Raw genomic sequence first — 20,134 nt, forward strand, 5'->3', positions numbered from 1 at the left:
TTTTTTTAAACGGATAGTTCTCTAAATGACAGGTGGTTGGAGATAAGATGTTTAAAAATGTCAGACTGTTCACATTAAGACCAGGAATGTGTATTAAAAAAGTAAATAAGGTTTATAGGATTAATTTTCTCATTTCACAGTTCAGCGTCTGAGATGGAGAAGTGGGTGGAGGACATCAAGATGGCCATTGAACTGGCAGACAAATGCAACGATCCCTCATCTGAACTCCTGTCCAGTAGTTTCACTAACAGCAGTAAGTTGTGATTTTTTTTCTCATGTCTGAATGAAGCACATGATAGTACTGAACTTTAAAAAAAAAAAAAAAAAAATACGTTTTGTTTCAGATAAATATGGTTCAATTCTTTGAATGTTGCTGTTTGTTTGGCATATGTGATGAATGATTTGTTTACAATGTGATATTAATCATTTCATGTTGCATAATGCAAAAATCTACATTCTCTGTGTTTGCACTGACTATAAGCATCACATTTCACAGGGTTCCAGTGCAGCTATAAAACTCAAGTCAAGTGCTGCTTTTCTTTAACATATTGTTTCTATAGTCTAGACATACTATACATCATTGTGATGAACTGTTTACCCACTGTTCAGATATTGTGACCTGTTTCATGTATCTGATTTCAATGTATAGACTGTGTTTAGTTTTGCTCTTTGCCATTGTGTCTAATATTTTACCTCATGAAAGACCTCTCTTGTCAGTCTTACATTAAAGGACTTCAAAGGTTTACTATGGTACAATGTCCAAAGGCCATGGATTATAATGCAGTTATGTCCAAAAACCATAGTTTTTCAATGGTACATTTCCAAAAGCCATGGTTTATTATGGTGTATATCCAATATATATATATATATATAGTGTCCAAAATAAATAAATCTCTGGTAGATTTCCAAAAACCATGGTTTACAATGATACTATATTAAAAAACATGTTTTTTTTTTTCAATGGTACAATTCCAAAAACCATGGTTTACTATGGTACTGTATATGTCCAAAAACCATGGTTTTACAATGCAGTTATGTCCTAAAGCCATTGTGTACTATGGTATATGTCTAAAAAACATGGTTTACTATGGTATATGTCAAAAAACCAAGGTTTTACAATTGTACCATATCTGGGGGAAAGAAACATGTTTTTTTTTTTTTGGACATATACCATAGTAAACAATGGTTTTAGGACATTTACCATTGAAAAACTATATTCTTTATTATATTACCATTGTAAACCATGGTATTTTGACATATGTCATCGTAAACAATGGTTTTAGTATATTTACCATTGGAAAAACTATGGTTTACAATGGTAATATATTAAAGAACATAGTTTTTCAATGGTAAATATCCTAAAGCCATTCTTTACTATGGTATATGTAAAAAAACAACAAGGTTTTACAGTGGTACCATATATGCAAGAAAACGTTTTTTCTCTGGTAGATTCCAAAAACCATGGTTTACAATGCAGCTATATCCAAAAACCATGGTTTACCATGGTACATGTCCATAATCCATGGTTTACAATAGCACTATATTAAAAACCATGTTTTTTCAATGGTAAATTCCGAAAAACCATGCTTTACAATGGTACTACATTTAAAAAACAGTTTTTTCTCTAGTACATTTCCAAAATCCATGGTTTACAATACAATTGTATATAAAAAAGCTTTTTTACAATGTTACTAGTTTAAAAAACATGTTTTTTTCAATGGTAAATTTCCATAAACCATGGTAAACCATGGTACATGTTTACACACTGTGGTTTTTCTGGCACATATATGAAACATGATATTTTCATGGCACATGTGCAAAAGCCAAATGGCAGAACAATGGTACTTTTCGGTAGATTGCAAACTTTCATTGTTTTCTTGTTAAATGACCGTTCTTTCCAAATTTCCCAGAATGCCCTGATGAATCTAGTGCCGACCAGGAATCAGAAGATGACTTGAGCGCCTCACGGACCTCGCTCGAGCGGCAGGCACCTCACCGTGGTAATACCACGGTTCACGTGTGCTGGCATCGCAACACCAGCGTATCCATGGTGGATTTTAGCGTAGCTTTAGAGGTACCGGAGCATAGTTGTCGTTTTGTCACTTAGAGTGTCTTAGTTACGTGTCTTACCTCAGTTTCTCCTCTGTGTTTGTGTTTAACACTCTCTCTCTCTCTTGTCCTATGAATGCATTTTTTCAGTTTTCAGACACTTGTTGACTTCCTCTTCCCTGCTGTCATCTGGTTTCCTTTCAATGTTCTCTCTTCTTCAGATTGTTGAATCGTGACTTCCTCCTAATTCAAAATCTGTCCAGACTCCCTTTTAAACCCAGTCTTGTTTATGTCTCCTGTGACTCTCTCTGTGTTCTTGTCTCTGTCTCTGTTTTAACTCCCTGCTATGCTAGAGGACTCAAGTCCAGTCAGAATCTCAGAGGTTCCCATTGCGGCCCCTCTCAGGGCTCAGGGGCCGGTGGCCCTCTCTCTGGTGTGTTGGTATCGTGCCCAAAGCCTTTCCTTTAGTGAAACCCGCCGGAGTAGAGAGGTAAAACAGCAGTAAATTTGCACTGACTGGTTTGTGATGATTAGTTTAAGGGAGTAGCATTAGTTGACCCACAACATTTCAAGTCTTTCACGAAGTTAATATGCAAAATCTCAGCAGATAGGATTTATTCATGAACCTGAACCTGTCTAGGCTTCATTAATGTTTTTGACTATAGAAATTGGCAATGCTGCATGATATTTTCACTTATAAAATTGTTTCCAACTTCTGATTGAATAAGCCACGACTGGGTCCTTGTCACTCTGTTAAGGTTAATTTTGCGATAACGACTGGCTGACTATACATTACACCGATTATTAGACAACTAACTATCGAATAAACAAATGAATGGACATGAAATGTTGATTTGAATTGAAATAATGTTATGTGAGAAGAAAGAGACTGCAGAGTCTCCAGAAACAGCTAAATTCTGTCTGTGTGTTTATGTTGCGAAAATGACCATATGAGTGCTCATTATCCCGCTTCATATACGGCTACCTACCAACACTGGTCTTTGATTATATTGCTGCTGTTGCTACTTTTATAAAAGTATTATGCCACTTATAGGACTGTATTGTTAAATGTTACATGCTACTTGCTAGTAACTGAATAGCATCATTCGAAAGTCGAGTTGGACTTTTTACATCTTTGCCCATTTATTAACTGGTCATATTATAGTATTTTACAATCGTCATGCTGTTCAAAATGACAAACTTTTCGTCGTACCCTCTGAATACTGACTGTGCTTTGGGTTGTCATGGTGTCTCTTTATTTTAGTTTCTCTCTTTTTGGTTGAATGTTTTTTGTTCTTAAGGTATTTACCAACAGCACAAAGGACATCAGACATTATGTTAAGTTTTTTAACCTCTGAAAACTGGCTGAAGAGGACTTAGAGTGGCAAGAATAAGTATGTGAACCCTTTGGAATTAACTGGTTTTCTGCATTATTACTCATAAAATGTGATCTCACCTTCATTAAAGTCACATGTATAGACAAAGCACAATGTCATCCCATTAAACATTCACAGTGCTGTGGAAAAAGTCAGTGAAAAAGGGCTCCACATACCAACATGAAAACATCATCCAAACGGTGAAGTACGGTAGAGGGAGCATCATGATTTGGGGCTGCTTTGGGGCCTGGACTGCTTGCCATCATCGAGGGAAAAGTGAATTCCCAAGTTTATCCTACAGGATAATGTCAGGGTGGTTGTGTGCCAGCTGAAGCTCAGTAGAAGTTGGGTGATGCAGCAGGACAGTGACCCTCAACATCGAAGTAAATCCACTACAGAATGGCTTAAAAAAAAGAAAAAGAAAAGAAAATCCAACTTTTGGAGAGCCCAGACCTTAACCCAACAGAGATGCTGTGGAATGACATCAAGAGAGCCATTTACACACACATCCTAAGAATATGGCTGAGCTGAAGGTTATTGCTGCCAAACGAGGATCGACCAGTTATTAAATCCAAGGGTTCACATACTTTTTCCACAGCACTGTCATGTCTTTATTGAACACATCCCATTAAACACTCAGAGACTATAATTGTTTGTGTGTTTTTAGCTTAAGCACATTGTGTTTGTCTATACTTGTGACTTTGATGAAGATGAGATCACATTTTATGACCAGTTAATGCAGAAACATTCCAGAGGGTTCACATACTTTTTCCTACCACTGTAGATGTTCTATTAATAGTGTTTTTTCCACCAATTTTGCATGACCAATTCCCAATACACTCTAAGTCCTCGTGGTGTGTAGTGACTCGCCTCAATCCGGGTGGCGGAGAACAAATCTCAGTTGTCTACACGTCTGAGACCGTCAATCCGCGCATCTTATCACGTGGCTTGTTGAGCGTGTTACCATAGAGACAGCGCGTGTGGAGCTTCACGCTATTCTCCGCGGCATCCATGCACAACTCACCACGCGCCCCACCGAGAGCGAGAACCACATTATTGCGACCACGAGGAGGTTACCCCATGTGACTCTACCCTCCCTAGCAACCGGGCCAATTTGTTTGCTTAGGAGACCTGACTGGAGTCACTCAGCACGCCCTGGATTCGAACTCGCGACTCCATGGGTGGTAGCCAGTGTCTTTACTCGCTGAGCTACCCAGGCCCCTAGTGAAATGTTTTCTTAAAATTAACTTGTTTAAACTTTGTGCTGTTAGTCATATCTTTGTTGTACCCAGGGTCCGAAGTTGACACTCACCAAGTTACATATGCAATGAATACCAGTAAATAAATGATAACTGGTTTAGAAACGTAAAAACATGAAAATACGTTGTTTTTTTATTTTTGGCAATCACAATGTAAGAACGATAGTTAAACTCTCACTAACAAATAAAATTAAAGATGTTTAAACATCAGAAGTGGCTAACCAGATGTTAAGCTAGTTTTATTGTCATAAGAAGTTAATTTTGGACCTTGGTTGTGCTAGTAGTAATTTTCCCCAGTGTTGCTTTTTTCTGTTGCAGTTTTTTGTCAATTGCTTTCATCTTTATTCTTCAGAATCAGTTGTCTGGCAATCTGCTGAGAAAGTTCAAAAACAGCAATGGTTGGCAGAAGTTGTGGGTCGTCTTCACCAATTTCAGTTTGTTCTTCTACAAAACACACCAGGTGAGAAATATTCTTCCCTAAAAATTGTTATGAATAAATTATTTGGACCCAGTTCAGTATTTGATTCTTATTATGTACATAAGTGTTGTTGCATTGTATTGTACTTACATTTAAAGTACCTGCATTTCATTACATCTGTAGTTATATTGTTAACTTTAACCCCTAACCCTTAACCCTACCAGTACCTCAACCTCAGTAGCAGCAAATGTGAATCTTGTGAGGATTTTGCAGAACAACATTATTTACACAATAAGTACATTGTATAGTGTGTATTTTAATGTTAGTATATATAGTAGTTAAAGACACCTAATATAAAGTGGGACCATGGCTAACATGGTTTTGTTAAATGTACAAAAACATGGTAACGATCAGGAAATCGTTGTGAAACCATGAAATAAGCCCTGTACCGTACATTCTCTGCTCATCTGCTTTGCTCTGACTAAATAGTTTAAGTATTGATATAGTTAAAAATACGATTTTTTCTCTCTAACATTGCTGTTTTGTTATCTACAAAACATATGAGTTGTAAACCATAGACAAAGTTTAATGGTCAGACTGCTGATTTATTTTTATATGAGTTCACAGCCTGAGGTGGTAGCGTGGTGATGCGGCCTTTACACCTTGGGATGTAAATTAATTTTCAATAATAAATGAATGATCTCCATCCACTTATACCACGGTTACCACATGTAGTGCCCTATGATTTCCACAATGTGGCATTAGCTGCATTTATAAAACTAGGAATTTGACAAATTTGGGACAAAAAAAAAAAAGTTTGAATGCACAAATAATCAAATTAAATTCCTATATGTCCTAGTGTGCTTTTTAGACCGCAAAAGGCTGCAATTTAATTAAATAAATATATAATATGCATGTGCCGCATGCTTTAAAACGAATGTGTGTAATGAATTCAGAAAAAAAAAAAAAACATTCAATAACCATAATATACGTCATGACCTCTGTGTTTTTGCTGAAATAATACACTCGCTGGCCAAATAAAATGTTCTGGAAAATTGTGCCTTGAAAAGTGTGGGAACCTTGATTAATTTAGTGCAATAAATATATATATAAATAAAATTACAAAATGTTTAAAAAAAAAATGCTCCATGACCTGTACGTAAGTTCCGTTATAAAAATACTAAGCTATTGAAGCAATTCAGCTTGAAAAACACATAACTTTAATTTTTTTAACATGCCACATCAGTAGGGGGCAGTCTGCATGCCTAAACAAACCTCAAAAGCAGTGCAGCCACAGAATGAGTTCTTGACAGCTGGACGAAGCACAACAGAATGCAGGGAACTCGAGATGCGATTTTCAAAGTTTCAACTACTTTTAACTTGACTCAGCGTCCTTCAAATGCAGTGTTTATGTCGCTGAGAACCAGCGAGGTGCTCCAAAAGCATCCATCTGAGGCATTAGTATGTAGACAACTATTAAAATTTTTCAAACGGAACACAAGAACAGGACAGATTAACAAAGTCAACTGCAAAATGGATTGATGTTGATTTATTCAGTGATATGGTAATAAAACTAAAAATAGTATATTGACTTCTAAAGCTACTTTTTGTATTGCTAGTCAATGCTTTACCCATTGGTCATAATTACCTGTATGCAATATATTTCAATCTGAATTGTTATATTTATAATTATTTAAATTATTATTATTTTTTATTTGGGGGCCTTTCTCTGAATTTTTTTTAATTTGTGACTATCATTAGATTAATTTATTGGCATGTCATGCAATTAATTTGATTAAACATATTAATCATTTGACATTAATATATTTTTACTATATTATAATTTGTTTTACTATATGTTTTACTATATTAATATATTTTATACTGTATTTTTTTAGTTTTTATTTGAAAAGAGTAATAAAGTTCTGGGCTTTGGTTTTTAATTTCAAGCTTTTAAGTCTTTTAATTTTAAAATGTTCCTGGTTATATATAATATGGTCATGATTATATGGTCTCTTTGAAGGACGAATATCCTCTTGCCAGCCTTCCGTTGTTGGGCTACTCCATCACAATTCCCTCAGAGTCGGAGGACATCCATAAAGACTATGTCTTTAAGCTCCATTTCAAATCCCACGTCTACTATTTCAGATCTGAGAGCGAGTACACGTTTGAGAGGTACGTTACTGTAATGCTAGACCATTGCAGTGCAAAAATAACTTGAGGTACTATATCAAACTTAAGAAAATAAGTACTTCTCACTACACACTGCACGGTAAAAACTGTATACTACGATAAACGTTTTAAACCGTTGTATGTGACGTTGTCGCAATACAGAGTTTCCAGTTTTCACCAATATCTCTTCTGTCGTAGGTGGATGGAGGTGATTCGCAGTGCGACCTGCTCTTCCAGTCATATCCGCTCTTTGAACCGAAAAGACGTCTACTGACCAAAGAGAGGCTCTTCTACAACCTGTCTTTAGAAACACACTGCCCCAAACAACCTTGTACTGGGCATTAACATCAGGTTCTCAATCAGGTTCTAAGAAGTGTCTGGTTGCAACGTGTTTTGAGTAGGAAATGTCTTGTGTGCTATATCGTATCATATAACTTTATCGAAATAAGCAAGTCAGAAGACTTTGAATGGGTTCGGATGTAAAGTGTTGTAATTAGATGACAATATCATGGTCAGTGTCGATACCAAAATCCAGAATTTACAAACTTCAACAGAGGTGTTATCGTAAAAGTGTCACAAGATGGACGCATAAGCATTTATCACTAATCAGGTGAAAGTGGAACATTTCCAGTTTTTTCACAATTGTTTAAAATGTATAGAAGACATGATATTTTAGCTTCTACGCAATGGGTGTCGGTCATAAAACATGAGTAGAACGAAATTCTGTGTAAATCGTTCGTTATACCATTCTTATGTAAAATTTTGCGATTTTCAAAAGGATGGCTTTACGAATGCTTTTATTAAATTGATTGCGACAATTTATGTAAAAATAGTTTTACGAATGGCATTAGTGAATTGAAAGTGACAATTTATGCACGAATGGTTTTATTGAATTGTGTGCAATAATTTACATAATTGTTTTATGAACCGTTTTATTGAATTCAAAGTGACAATTTTGGGTGTTACGAATGAGTTTTATTGAATGTGGCATTTTACGTAAAAATCATTTTACAATTTACACACACAAATTTGTTCTGCTCATTTCATGAACGAGGACATTTGCTTGTAAAAACTGGATGTAAAAAAATTAAGACTGTCTGTCAGTTTTTATTGTTGACTCCAGATTTATTGTTAATAAGGGTTGAAATATCTCACGCGAATACTGTCAAGAACATCTTCAGGTCATATTTCACACTGAAATAAAAGGAAAAAAAAATATATTGCATCATTTTAATTTTAGGACCATTACGATTTTTTTGTATTATGAAAATAATGGCAATTTTCCCCCAATAGAGCACCGTCTATGCACATGCTGGATTTGTAAAGTTTCAGTAGAAACCATCTCTGCTGGCTTGAGACTTTGAAAGAGGCTGGCTTCTTGACATGTGTCTGAATCTCTTTCTTTGGTAGAACGTCATTTTTATAAACTTTTTGATACTAACTGTGAACCACTCCACATTACTTTTGTATGTTGTTGTTGTAACTTCACTCTTTTTCTGAAGGATGCTGGCTGCCTTTTGTCTAACTGCTTAAGTGCCAAACCGTTTCATATTTTCATTTTTCTCTTGAATCTTCTTTTTATATCATTTATGTTGTTGATGCTTTGAGTATTTGAATTATTTCTTTCGTAATGCATATAAAAAAATATGGATATGTTGGCAGAAATGTATGTTTGATGGTGAGTGAATATGTTCAGATTAAACAAATCCAAATATATGGGATGCATTGCATTTGTTGAAATGTGCTTTGAGTTTTCTAAAGCCACGAAACAAACTGAGTTTGAATTATTTTATTGTAAAATTCAATATTTGTTCACAACTCTGACTCACATGTAAACAGAACAGATATCCAGATATATTGGAGTGTTTTGCAAGTAGTACAGTACATATTTATTCAAGTATTAAGTATTTTTAGATAAAAACTAAACTGTAATAATAATAATAATTTCAATCAGTATTCCCACCCTGGTTTCCAGTAAAGAATTACAAAACATACTTAAAGATCAAAAGCCAAAAGTTTGTTCCTACTGGCAAATTTCAATAGATTTATGCGTAAAACATTAAAGGTGCTATATGTAAGATTGACAACAAGCGTTTGAAATGGGTACGGCAGTCCAAATTCAAAATATTGGCCCCAGACTCGAAGCTCATGCAGGTTGCCAGAATTAGCCAACTCAGCATGGATGTAGCTTAAAAACTCTAGGTGGAGTTATTGTTGGAAATGTTGGTCTCTAAACAAAGTTTGAAGAATAACGATGTTGATTTTGTCAAGCAACATAAATATGAAATAAGCAACCACATTTTTTCAAACACATTTCATTTCTTAAAATAAAGTGTTGGATAGGAGCCTGTATTATACTGATTTGAAATTCTGTTTGTTGATGGGTCGGTATCTATAGGGATAAAGGTCCTAACTTTACGTTCTAGCCGAGTCGTGCGATATCTTGAGATTTCACCATCTTGTACGAATTATTACGAGTTCTCGTGAGACTGCGTTGCAAAATCTCATTTGGGGCATCTATCTTCACGACATACATATTCCAGTCCATGGTCACCATAAGAATCGTAATTCTCGTATGTTGGGTTCTGGAGCCACTCTGGTTTGTATGTAGTCGTGCTGTACACAAACGTCTCAATGATACTTCCAGCCTTTGGATTGTTTTCACCTTCACCGACCCATTCATCCACCTCCAGTTTGACCAGTGTCCGCTGGTATTGGTGTGGACAACATTCAAACCAGTCCAAGAACTTCAGCATCTTCTCATCCACACTATAGATCTCCCCTCGGACACAGTGACCCTTCCCAGGGACGTTTAGTAAGAAGGGGATGTTGTATTGGGTGGCGATTACTAGAGGGTATGAGTCCACAGTGCGAGATCGCCCAAGAAACTTCGCTTTACCATTGGCAGCATCAAGCATCCTGTAGTAGTTGGGTTGACCACTCTTTAGTGTGCCGTACACAAAGACTTGAGTCATCTTAAACATGGGAACAGAACACTAACAATGCCCTGTTGATAAAAGACATGACAAACTCACCATTATGATTCAAGATCAATTCAGTGGCAATTAAAAGCCTGCAAGATCAAAAACTACTCTTATCTATTCCTGACATTTAATCATAGAAAACATTCCCTGTCTTAAGTCAGTTAGGATCACTACTTTATTTTAAGAATGTGAAATGTCAGAATAATAGTAGAGAGAATGATTTATTTCAGCTTTTATTTCTTTCATCACATTCCCAGTGGGTCAGAAGTTTACATACACTGTGTTAGTATTGCATTGCCTTTAAATTGTCTGGGTCAAACGTTTTGGGGAGCCTTGCACAAGCTTCTCACAATAATCTGCTGGAATTTTGGCCCATTCCTCCAGACAGAACTGGTGTAACCGAGTCAGGTTTGTAGGCCTCCTTGCTCGCACACGCTTTTTCAGTTCTGCCCACAAATTTTCTTTTGGATTGAGGTCAGGGCTTTGTGATGGCCACTCCAATACCTTGACTTTGTTGTCCTTAAGCCATTTTGCCACAAATTTGGAGGTATGCTTGGGGTCATTGTCTATTTGGAAGACCCATTTGCGACCAAGATTTAACTTCCTGGCTGATATCTTGAGATATATACACATAACTTTCTTTCCTCATGATGCCATCTATTTTGTGAAGTGCAGCAGTCCCTCCTGCAATAAAGCACCCCACAACATGATGCTGCCACCCCCATGCTTCACGGTTGGGATGGTGTTCTTCGGCTTGCAAGCCTCACGCTTTTTCCTCCAAACATAACAATGGCCTTTATGGCCAAAATTTTTTCTTTCATTAGACTAGAGGACATTTCTCCAGAAAGTAAGATCTTTGTCCCCATGTTCACTTGCAAACTGTAATCTGGCTTTTTTATGGCGGTTTTGGAGCAGTGGCTTCTTCCTTGCTGAGCAGCCTTTCAGGTTATGTCGATATAGGATTCGTTTTACTGTGGATATAGATACTTGTCTACCTGTTTCCTCCAGCATCTTCACAGGGTCCTTTGCTGTTGTTCTGGGATTGATTTGCACTTTTCGCACCAAACTACGTTCATCTCTAGGAGACAGAATGCTTCTCCTTCCTGAGCGGTATGATGGCTGCGGGTCCCATGGTGTTTATACTTGCATACTATTGTTTGTACAGATGAACGTGGTACCTTCAGGTGTTTGGAAATTGCTCCCAAGAATGAACCAGACTTGTGGGGGTCAACAATTTTTTTTCTGAGGTCTTGACTGATTTCTTTTGATTTTCCCATGATGTCAAGCAAAGAGGCACTGAGTTTGAAGGTAGGCCTTAATATACATCCACAGGTACACCTCCAATTGACCCCAATTAGCCTATCAGAAGCTAATTGGCTAATTGTCTAAAGGCTTGACATCATTTTTTGGAATATTCCAAGCTACTTAAAGGCACAGTTAACTTAGTGTATGTAAACTTCTGACCCACTGGAATTGTGATATAGTCAATTAAAAGTGAAACAATCTGTCTGTAAAATTTGTTTTGAAAAAGTACTTGTGTCATGCACAAAGTAGATGTCCTAAACGACTTGTCAAAACTATAGTTTGCTAATATTAAATCTGGAGTGGTTAAAAAATGAGTTTTTAATGACTTCAGCTGTACATTAGAAGAGAAATATGTGCAGGAGATTTGAAACCCAATAGGATTTAAATTAATAACTCTCATTATAATGACACGTTTACAAAATTACAGGGAAAACTAGATCAACAGGTAAATTTGAAGTATGGGTGTATATGAAACATTACAGTACAGTAACATTTACAGTAGTTTCATTCATAAGTGGCCTTCAGTTTTTGAGTTTGTGAAAAAAAAAGTTAATATCACAGTCACTTTTGCTATATAAAAATGTGGCCTATTCACCTGTAATACATGAAGAAATCCTGAATATATAATATGTAGCATATCAAATATAATATATAAAATATTTTTTTATATGAATATAACAATCAGCCACACAAAACAATGAATCTAAAGTAGTAAAGCAGAACTAAACTGGCACCATTAATACTAACTAATAGGATTAAAGCCTATTTATTCATATAAAACGTGTATATAGTATTGAGAAGGATACGTGTCCAGAACAAAACTGACCCGCTCTTCCAGAAGTCTAAACATGATGTAAAGATTAAAGTCGTTCTCTTACCGATCATATGAAGAGGTATTTCATTCACAGAAATGAAGCGGCTGTCATTTAGACTTTTAGAAAGAAAAAAAACTGCACAATAATGTCTCTGGACTTTATGCAACACTTCCAAATAAGGAACACGAGCACATGACGTCACTAATACGACCACGGGGCGCTGCCGAACTGCATTTTTGCGCCCTTAAAAGGGCACAGCGGTAAGATGCGACGCCACTCGAAGGGTCGCTCAATCAGAAAGGACCCTTCCACAAGACTTTTAGAGAAGGGTGCATCATACAGTAATGACATGTTCCCTTCAGAGTACTCGCATAAAAGCTCTGCCATTTGTAGTGTGTAGGGCATAGGGGTGATCCCTTTCGATGGACATCACCCCGGTTACACAGGAAGTTGTAAGGCGTGGTTTGGTGTATAGAGACAAGTATGTCTTTTTTATGAGATCATCGTGTTGCATTATACATAATATCAAATTATATATATAATATACAAGTTAAAACAAAAACAGACAAGGAATTAATTGTCGAAGTACACTTTTAATAGGATAACTGTATGGCGAATTGTATTATTAGTAAAGTATTAATGTAATTAGTAAATTGTACATTTACCTATAATAGTAATAATAATAATAATAACAATATACGACTATTAATATGTAATAATTGAACTTAATAGTTATAATAATACTAATTAATAGTAACACTTATAGTAATAAACCATTTATAATAATAATACTTTTCAAATTAATAATTTAATTTACATTTTTTAAAGAAAATCAATTACATTTTAGGGTTCACAATAGAAAGAGAAACAACTAGTGAGGCAAAACTAAATATTAAACATGAAACAAGGTAAGCATAAATTAATACATCACCACCTAAAGTAACTTTCAAGGACATATGGGGATTTACAAGAGTGAAATGGTGCTATCTAGTGAGAGATCTTTGTATCAGCACGCTGCACTTTGACATCAGTATCTCTGCTTTGTGTTAACTGTTACAAACCAGCTAAGAAAATCTTTGAGATTTGTGTTCAATTTAATGGTAATACATTTGGCAGCATAACACAATTATTTTTCCTTAAATTTCAGAGCTTAATATGTATTTTTTAATCATGACCTCAGTGATAGGTCTGAGCTGTGGCGTTCCTGTAACTGGTCAAAACTCACAGACATCAGCATGACAATGGCTTCAATGACAATGGCTTCTTAGAGAGCATATGGAAACATAAAATATCAACAAACATGACAATACTTTGAGTTGAAATGTGAAGTGTAACCAATCTTGCACTACCCGCACAGAGCGGGATTCGAACCGGTGTCTCCGTCATGGTAGGCGGCGTGCTGAGGAGGAGGCTAAAGGTAACAGCATCTAACGTAGGTCACAAGTGTGCCTCTTGAGGCCAGGGTAGTGAGGTTTACACACTGTACAGCTACCTACCAGCTGGCTACTGTTACAGAAGCATGAAGCTTTCTAAAACCACTTGAAACAGGAATTAAAGTTCAAAGAATCTTATTCTCATCTGTTGACATAAAAATCTTTATTGTAATTTCAATTAATTACTTCTCTTTACAATTTTTTTTTTTAAAAGAAGCAATCAGAAAACATCTCTGTTTTGATAACTTAATTTTTTATAAAATGTAAAATTACTTGTACATGCTTTGTGGCACGTATCATATACTAAGATATTCAATCAACCTATAGTATTTTAAAATAGATCTGATTTTTAATATCAATGGTGTGGAATGTCATTCTTTAAGTTTGTCTCCACAGCAAGCTCTTTTTTCAATAATATTAAACTATTCCTTTAAAATCTCAGGCAATGCAAGCAGGTTGAAATACTCAATATAATTTATTTTACAAGGGAAATAGACTCATTAATGTTGTGGTTGCCTGCAGGACATTTTAAACTACTTGCCATTACTTTGTAGCTTATGAAAAGCACAAAGCGCTATGGGCATATTAAAAATAAGATATAGATATTGCTTATTTTAATAAAAGTCTTGGAGCTTGAAATCGATGGATAGAGCACATTATATCATGAAACCGCCAACATGGCAAAACATTACAAGAGTGCAACTAGATGTTGGCTTGACAAAGACTTGTCTGAATGTTTAAAGTAGTTTTATAATTGTGGCGATGGGGGCGTGGCCGAGCGGCGGCTGAGCAGAGTGAGGCCGGGGGAGAAGAATGGTGAATGATTTCCACCTGGGCTTCACACCTGTCTAGTGTTCCGTGAGGAGGGACAGGACTATTTTAGGAGAGGAGACAGCGGCAGATGGGGAGAGAGATGCACGAAGCTGAGTGTGTGTGTGTCAGCTGGCTGAAAAGCAATGCTGTTGTGTATGTGTGTTTAGTTAGTGTGCTGAAAAGCATGTTTATTTATTGGGCTGAAAAGTGTGATTAAAAGTGGTTTACGTCAGATTGTTCAGCCGGCTCCCGCTTCCTCCTTCCCAACCGAGCAAGAAAGTCAGAGATTTGTCACAATAATGTTGCTAATAAGTTTGATGGATATACTGCTTGCTCAGTAGTAAGACAGACTGTCACAAAGCTGGTCAGATAAACCGATGGATGGAAAGATAGAAAAGAAAGTGATGGATGGATGGATGGATGGATGGATAAATGGATGGACAGACAGACTGATTGATAGATAGATAGATAGAGACTATTTAGCAGAGATGGGACACTTCTATTTAAATAAATGGGAGAAATTGGAAAGCTCAACCAAGAAGCTCTAGTGCCCAACGATCAACGGTTGTAGAAAGGAAGTCCCGCCTTACAGGTAAAAGAGCCAATCACCTTTTAGATAAAGACATCACCTGTCAATCAACTCTAAAACGTGCATGTGCATTAGCTATACAAGCCAGGAAAATCGCATGTTTTAGCATAATATGAGGTAAAGAAGCACAGTTTATGATTCCAATATTATCAAATTTAATTGCTGATTTGAAATATGTTCTTTGATCGTAATCTTGACCAACCGTTTTTGAAATTCGGTGTCCCCCCATTCAAGTAGATTGGAGCTGCACTGGCATGACTGGAAATAGCCTCCCGAGAGTGTTCTAAAGATGGCCGACAGTGGACTGACTTGATGGAAAGACTTTGATAGAGTTCAACTGAAAGCAGATTAAAGGCCTTTTGCGGGTTTGTTTACATTTTAATTTTTGACAGTTTGGAGTTTGAACTTAAACATTTCATCATGGTAAATCTATAGACACTTTCACACATAAAACCAGGTAAATTACAGGAAAATCATTGGGTTGCCTTTATTGGTAAATGTACCACATGTGCTGTTTACACATACCATTAGAATTGACATTTATAGGTATCAATGATACAAATTCTCATTAAGGGAAATAGCCAAAGCAAAATTTACCAGTATTTTCAAAATGATCTTTTTCACACATGACCTCTAACCTGAAAATTGCAGTACATTTTTTGGAAAACACTGTATGTGTGAATGGGGCTTATGGGATTTTTCTGTTTTTTCATAGTTCGCTGTCCAATCAGTTAGAAAAGACATAGGACAGTATTCCAGAACAGTCTAATGGTCTGTGCCAAATTTGGTAGATGTAGATTGAAAGCTCTAGGAGGAGATAGTGTTGGTCTCGCTTTAGGGATTTAAAAAAACCCTAAACAAAATTTGTAGAAAAACAGCAACAATAAAGCATTCACTGTATATCTGTACACCATCCAAACAGTGATTTATACTGTATGTACATAGCCTGTTACAGTTTTCTCAATAACTTCTTGTCTCTACAGCATCACAGCTGGGGTAAGTCAGTTTAGTAAACATGCCGGTCTCACCTCGCTAGGAAACAGCAGATGCAATCTTATTTAAAGTAGCATCAACAATAGACAGCCTTCACACTGTGTAATCAGGGTAACATGCACCAGTAATAAAACAGACGCTGAAGCTAGGACAGATCACAGAAAATTACACATGATATGTCTTTATTTATACGATCAACATTGTTTATGTTTTCTTTAAAGACAAATGTCACCCATTCAGAACACTTCACTGAGAAACTTGTCAGTATCTTTGACTGAAACTTGACAGAAATACATGCGTATACTGCAAACAATCTCATTCTCAATCAGTGATTTCGTCTTTTTTTCTAGTAAATAAACAAGTTAAATATACTTGAGAAGCTAAATTGTGGTGGTGTAGAGAATTGGTTTGAGTTGCGACAACGCATTATGTGGGCATGTGACATTTTTATGATGAGCAAGGGGGAATGTTGAAGAAGCAATAAGAGCAGATGTGGAGCTTTAGTGTTTAATCCAAACAGACAGATGCATTATTGTCCTGGGTGTCCTTAGAGGAGGCAAAATATCTGGGTATTCCAGAGACAGTGGTGCTTATATATTCCAACAGCCAGCCACATTGGTGTGCATGAGCCAAATTACTTATTTAGCCAGGAATTTTAATTAACTATGGCAATTTGACTTCCTGTGGAGTTATACATGTCCATTGAGTAACATTACAAACCGATATGCAACTGAAAGGAAACTGCACCATGCAATCTATGTAATGGACTTTATATTCTGGAATGTAATCCAGAAAAGACTACATAATTTTTGTTTTTGGGTGCACTATCCTTTAAAAATGCTACTTACGTTGGCTGCTCATTAGGAGTTGTTTATCTCCACTAAAGCATGAAGAAGGTAAAAACAATTAAGTTTGTGTTGATGTATGCTTGATGATTATTGGTGCTCATAATCTCAAACATTAACTCAAATCTCAATGCCAAGCACATTCACACAAGAAGGAATATCACACAAAGAGTGAAATAAACAAACCCTCATATTCCACCATCTGGTGATATAGTCACTCGGGCGTATCGGGGGTGAGATGGCCTTAGTGTCATGATGTTAAACTCATTATTACAGACACACAGCCAGATGTTTGGGAGTCAAACCAACAAGGACTCGGCTGTAGAATCAGGGACATTGACTGCCACATAATCGCTCTCATTTACTTATTATGTCCTCTGTGTGAGAAGATAATTTTCCTTTAGCAAAGAAACTGATCAAACTAGATTTGTACGTATTCTGAAGAAAATGTGCATGGTGCCACAATGAAAGGGTGTGAGTGGTTGCTAGGCATTGCTAGAGTGTTCTACATAGTTGCCAGGGTGTTGCATACTGTATGTGGTTGCTAAGTTTTTCTGAGCTATTTTTAGCGTCTTGCTGTGCGGCTTCTATGGTGTTTTGGGTGGTTTCCAGGGTGTTGCTTTGCGGTTGCTCAAGTGTTCTGAGTGGATGTTAATGTGTTGATATGCAGCAGCAAAGGTATAGTGGATGGATGCCAGAAAATTGCTCAGAAAGCCCTAGCAACCTCACAGCAACATACTAAATAACCACTTCACTTTAGTTAATGCATAGCAATGCACTAACAACCACATAGAAACACACTAATAATGTACCCAATAACCTAACCAAGGGCGTAGGTTTGTTTTGAAAGTTGGTAGGGACATACACATATAGCAAGGATAATTTACAAAATGTTGGTATTAAGAAAATGCAAGAAAGTCAGTCTGGTAATATAGGCAAAATAACAACGTCATATAACACGTATCTTTTCTTACAGTATTTCTCTGCCCCACCATATTTAATATTAGCCTTTTGTTTTAAGAATTTCTAAAGAATGAACAAATTAAGAACTGACCACTGCACGGTTAGGAGGAAAAAAGTGATATGTGATAAACCTAAGGATAAAGAGTCAAAATCAAAGACCAAAGATCAAAAACATCCAAGAAACATAAAGTGACATTCTGTAAAATGTATTATCCAGCATTAAAAAAAGGAAATCTAAACAAAGTGTAGGCTAAATGAACAATTTACATGTGCAAAATGACATCACAATATGAACAAATTATGGAGAGAATGGAACATTGGAACATTGACATTGTCCCCCACGTTCTGCTTTGACAGGAAACATTTTGTACACGAAAAGTATGCTTGTTTAAATCTACTAATTTCAAGGATTGGACGTAAAATACCAATGCAAATCCTCCCGCGTAATCTCCAGAAAATATGTATTTTTAAAATCTTACAAATGACTGTGATTAATGCATTCTGAACAGCGCTGAGAAAAGTAACAGGTGCCACGTGACAACACCGTTTTTGCATTCATGATAGGGAACGAGAGTAACAGTTCACGCAGCACCCTCATGACATTGGGGCATTCAAGTGAAAACTCATTTTGTTTATCTAAAAACAGGTCCTCCACAGCGATAGTGACTACAGAACACAACACAGTTGCACATTAAACAGAGAACAGAACTTACTAAACATGTCTGAAGAGTTTGTAGTCGAAGAATTGATGCATTTTTATGCCCAGCCTTATTTTTTTGAAAGTTTTAGGACTGGTGCCAGTTCACAGTTACCTGCACAATGCCGAAAATATAAAACAAGTGATCGATAGAATGTACCGTCGCTCATCATGTCTGGTTATCTGATTAAAAAAATAAGGCTGGGCATAGAAATGCATCAATTCTTCAACTACAAACTCTTCAGACATGTTTAATAAATTCTGTTCTCTGTTTTGTGTACAGATGTGTTGTGTTCTGTTGTCACTATTGCTGTGGAGGAACTGTTTTTAGATAAACAAAACAGGTTTTAGCTTGAACGCCCCAGTGTCGCGAGGGGGCTGCATGAACTGTTGCTCTCGTGCTCTATCATGAACACACACAGGAGATCAACGGTCGGTGAACATTTTCACTAAATAATACATTAGATTTCAGTTTGTTGCTCACCAAATCTTATCGTATGCTTTCATAACAGTCATGAGACTCATGGAATCATTTATTAGACTTCTGAATTATACTTTTGTGTTCTTTTGAAGCTTGAAGAGGTGGTCACCATAAACTGTCATTGTATGACATCACTGAGCACAACATTTTTCCTACAATTTCTCCTTTTGTGTTAAGAAAAAGAATGAAAGTCATATAGGGTCAAAACAACACAGGAGTGAGTAAACAATGACTGAATTTTCATTTTTGGATAAACTAATCCTTCAATAATTATACTAAAGACATTTAATAGAAAATAAAAACATAGTATAAAATTAAAGTATTTTCTGTGTTGGTCGGGACATTTCCGATATTCTGAAAGTTGTTAAGGACATGTTATCATCCCTACCTAAAATTACGCCTATGCTCAAAACACTTTAAGAGCCCCATAGCAACCACAATGCAACACACTAACAACCACTCAGAACACCTTAGCACCCTAACAACATAGCAACACCCTGGCAACCACTCACATTTTCATTAGAAAAGGTAAAAACCAAGTTTCTTTGGTTTAATTACATCTGCTGGTGCTTTTAACACTGTAGTATGTTTATTTCAAAAAACAAAAAACAACTCAAAAGGCTTAAATTATGATAATGTATTTTCTTGTTGCATTTTAATGAATGTTGAATACAAATCTTACGCCTCTATTTTTTATATCTAATTTTGTACGATTATGAGTTAATTTTATTTTGTTTACTAGAACAGCAAAGGCTTAGTTCTCATCTGCTCCACCTCCAAACAAACAAACAAACACACGCATCAATCAGGCCCTAAAGACCTTTAATGCATGTTAGATTCCACATTATTTCAGTAAATCAATTCTTCAGGGGAAATCAGAGTAATAGATTCAGATAGAGATGAATTTAGTTTTCCTGCCCTTCTAAAAATTAGGAGAAATTA

General features: G+C 36.2%; 2 protein-coding genes across 3 annotated transcripts in view; one reads left to right on the forward strand and one right to left on the reverse strand.

Annotated features, from left to right (window-relative positions):
- The window catches only part of LOC127443491 (FERM, ARHGEF and pleckstrin domain-containing protein 1-like), a 102,868-nt gene extending 93,878 nt beyond the window's left edge, over nt 1-8,990 (forward strand). For both annotated transcript variants that reach the window (XM_051702159.1, XM_051702160.1), the window contains exons 23-27: nt 141-253; nt 1,911-2,074; nt 5,037-5,144; nt 7,126-7,277; nt 7,473-8,990. In XM_051702159.1, the coding sequence (XP_051558119.1) occupies nt 141-253; nt 1,911-2,074; nt 5,037-5,144; nt 7,126-7,277; nt 7,473-7,548 (613 nt within the window). In that variant the 3' untranslated portion in view covers nt 7,549-8,990. The remainder of the gene's footprint in view (nt 1-140; nt 254-1,910; nt 2,075-5,036; nt 5,145-7,125; nt 7,278-7,472) is intronic.
- A 58-nt stretch (nt 8,991-9,048) lies between these two features.
- Nucleotides 9,049-12,591, reverse strand: LOC127443519 (gamma-glutamylaminecyclotransferase C-like). The gene is made up of 2 exons (XM_051702205.1): nt 12,442-12,591; nt 9,049-10,281 (listed from the first exon to the last, which is right to left on the reverse strand). The coding sequence occupies exon 2, from the start codon at nt 10,256-10,258 to the stop codon at nt 9,779-9,781; it is 480 nt and encodes a 159-aa protein (XP_051558165.1). The 5' UTR covers nt 10,259-10,281; nt 12,442-12,591; the 3' UTR covers nt 9,049-9,778.
- Nucleotides 12,592-20,134: the final 7,543 nt, after the last annotated feature.

This window comes from Myxocyprinus asiaticus, chromosome 7 (assembly GCF_019703515.2).
Source record: "Myxocyprinus asiaticus isolate MX2 ecotype Aquarium Trade chromosome 7, UBuf_Myxa_2, whole genome shotgun sequence".
In the NCBI taxonomy this organism is placed as follows: domain Eukaryota; kingdom Metazoa; phylum Chordata; class Actinopteri; order Cypriniformes; family Catostomidae; genus Myxocyprinus; species Myxocyprinus asiaticus.

Excerpts from the sequence above, each read along its gene's own strand:
- LOC127443519 (XM_051702205.1), bottom strand. The coding sequence starts at position 10,258 with ATGTTTAAGATGACTCAAGTCTTTGTGTACGGCACACTAAAGAGTGGT.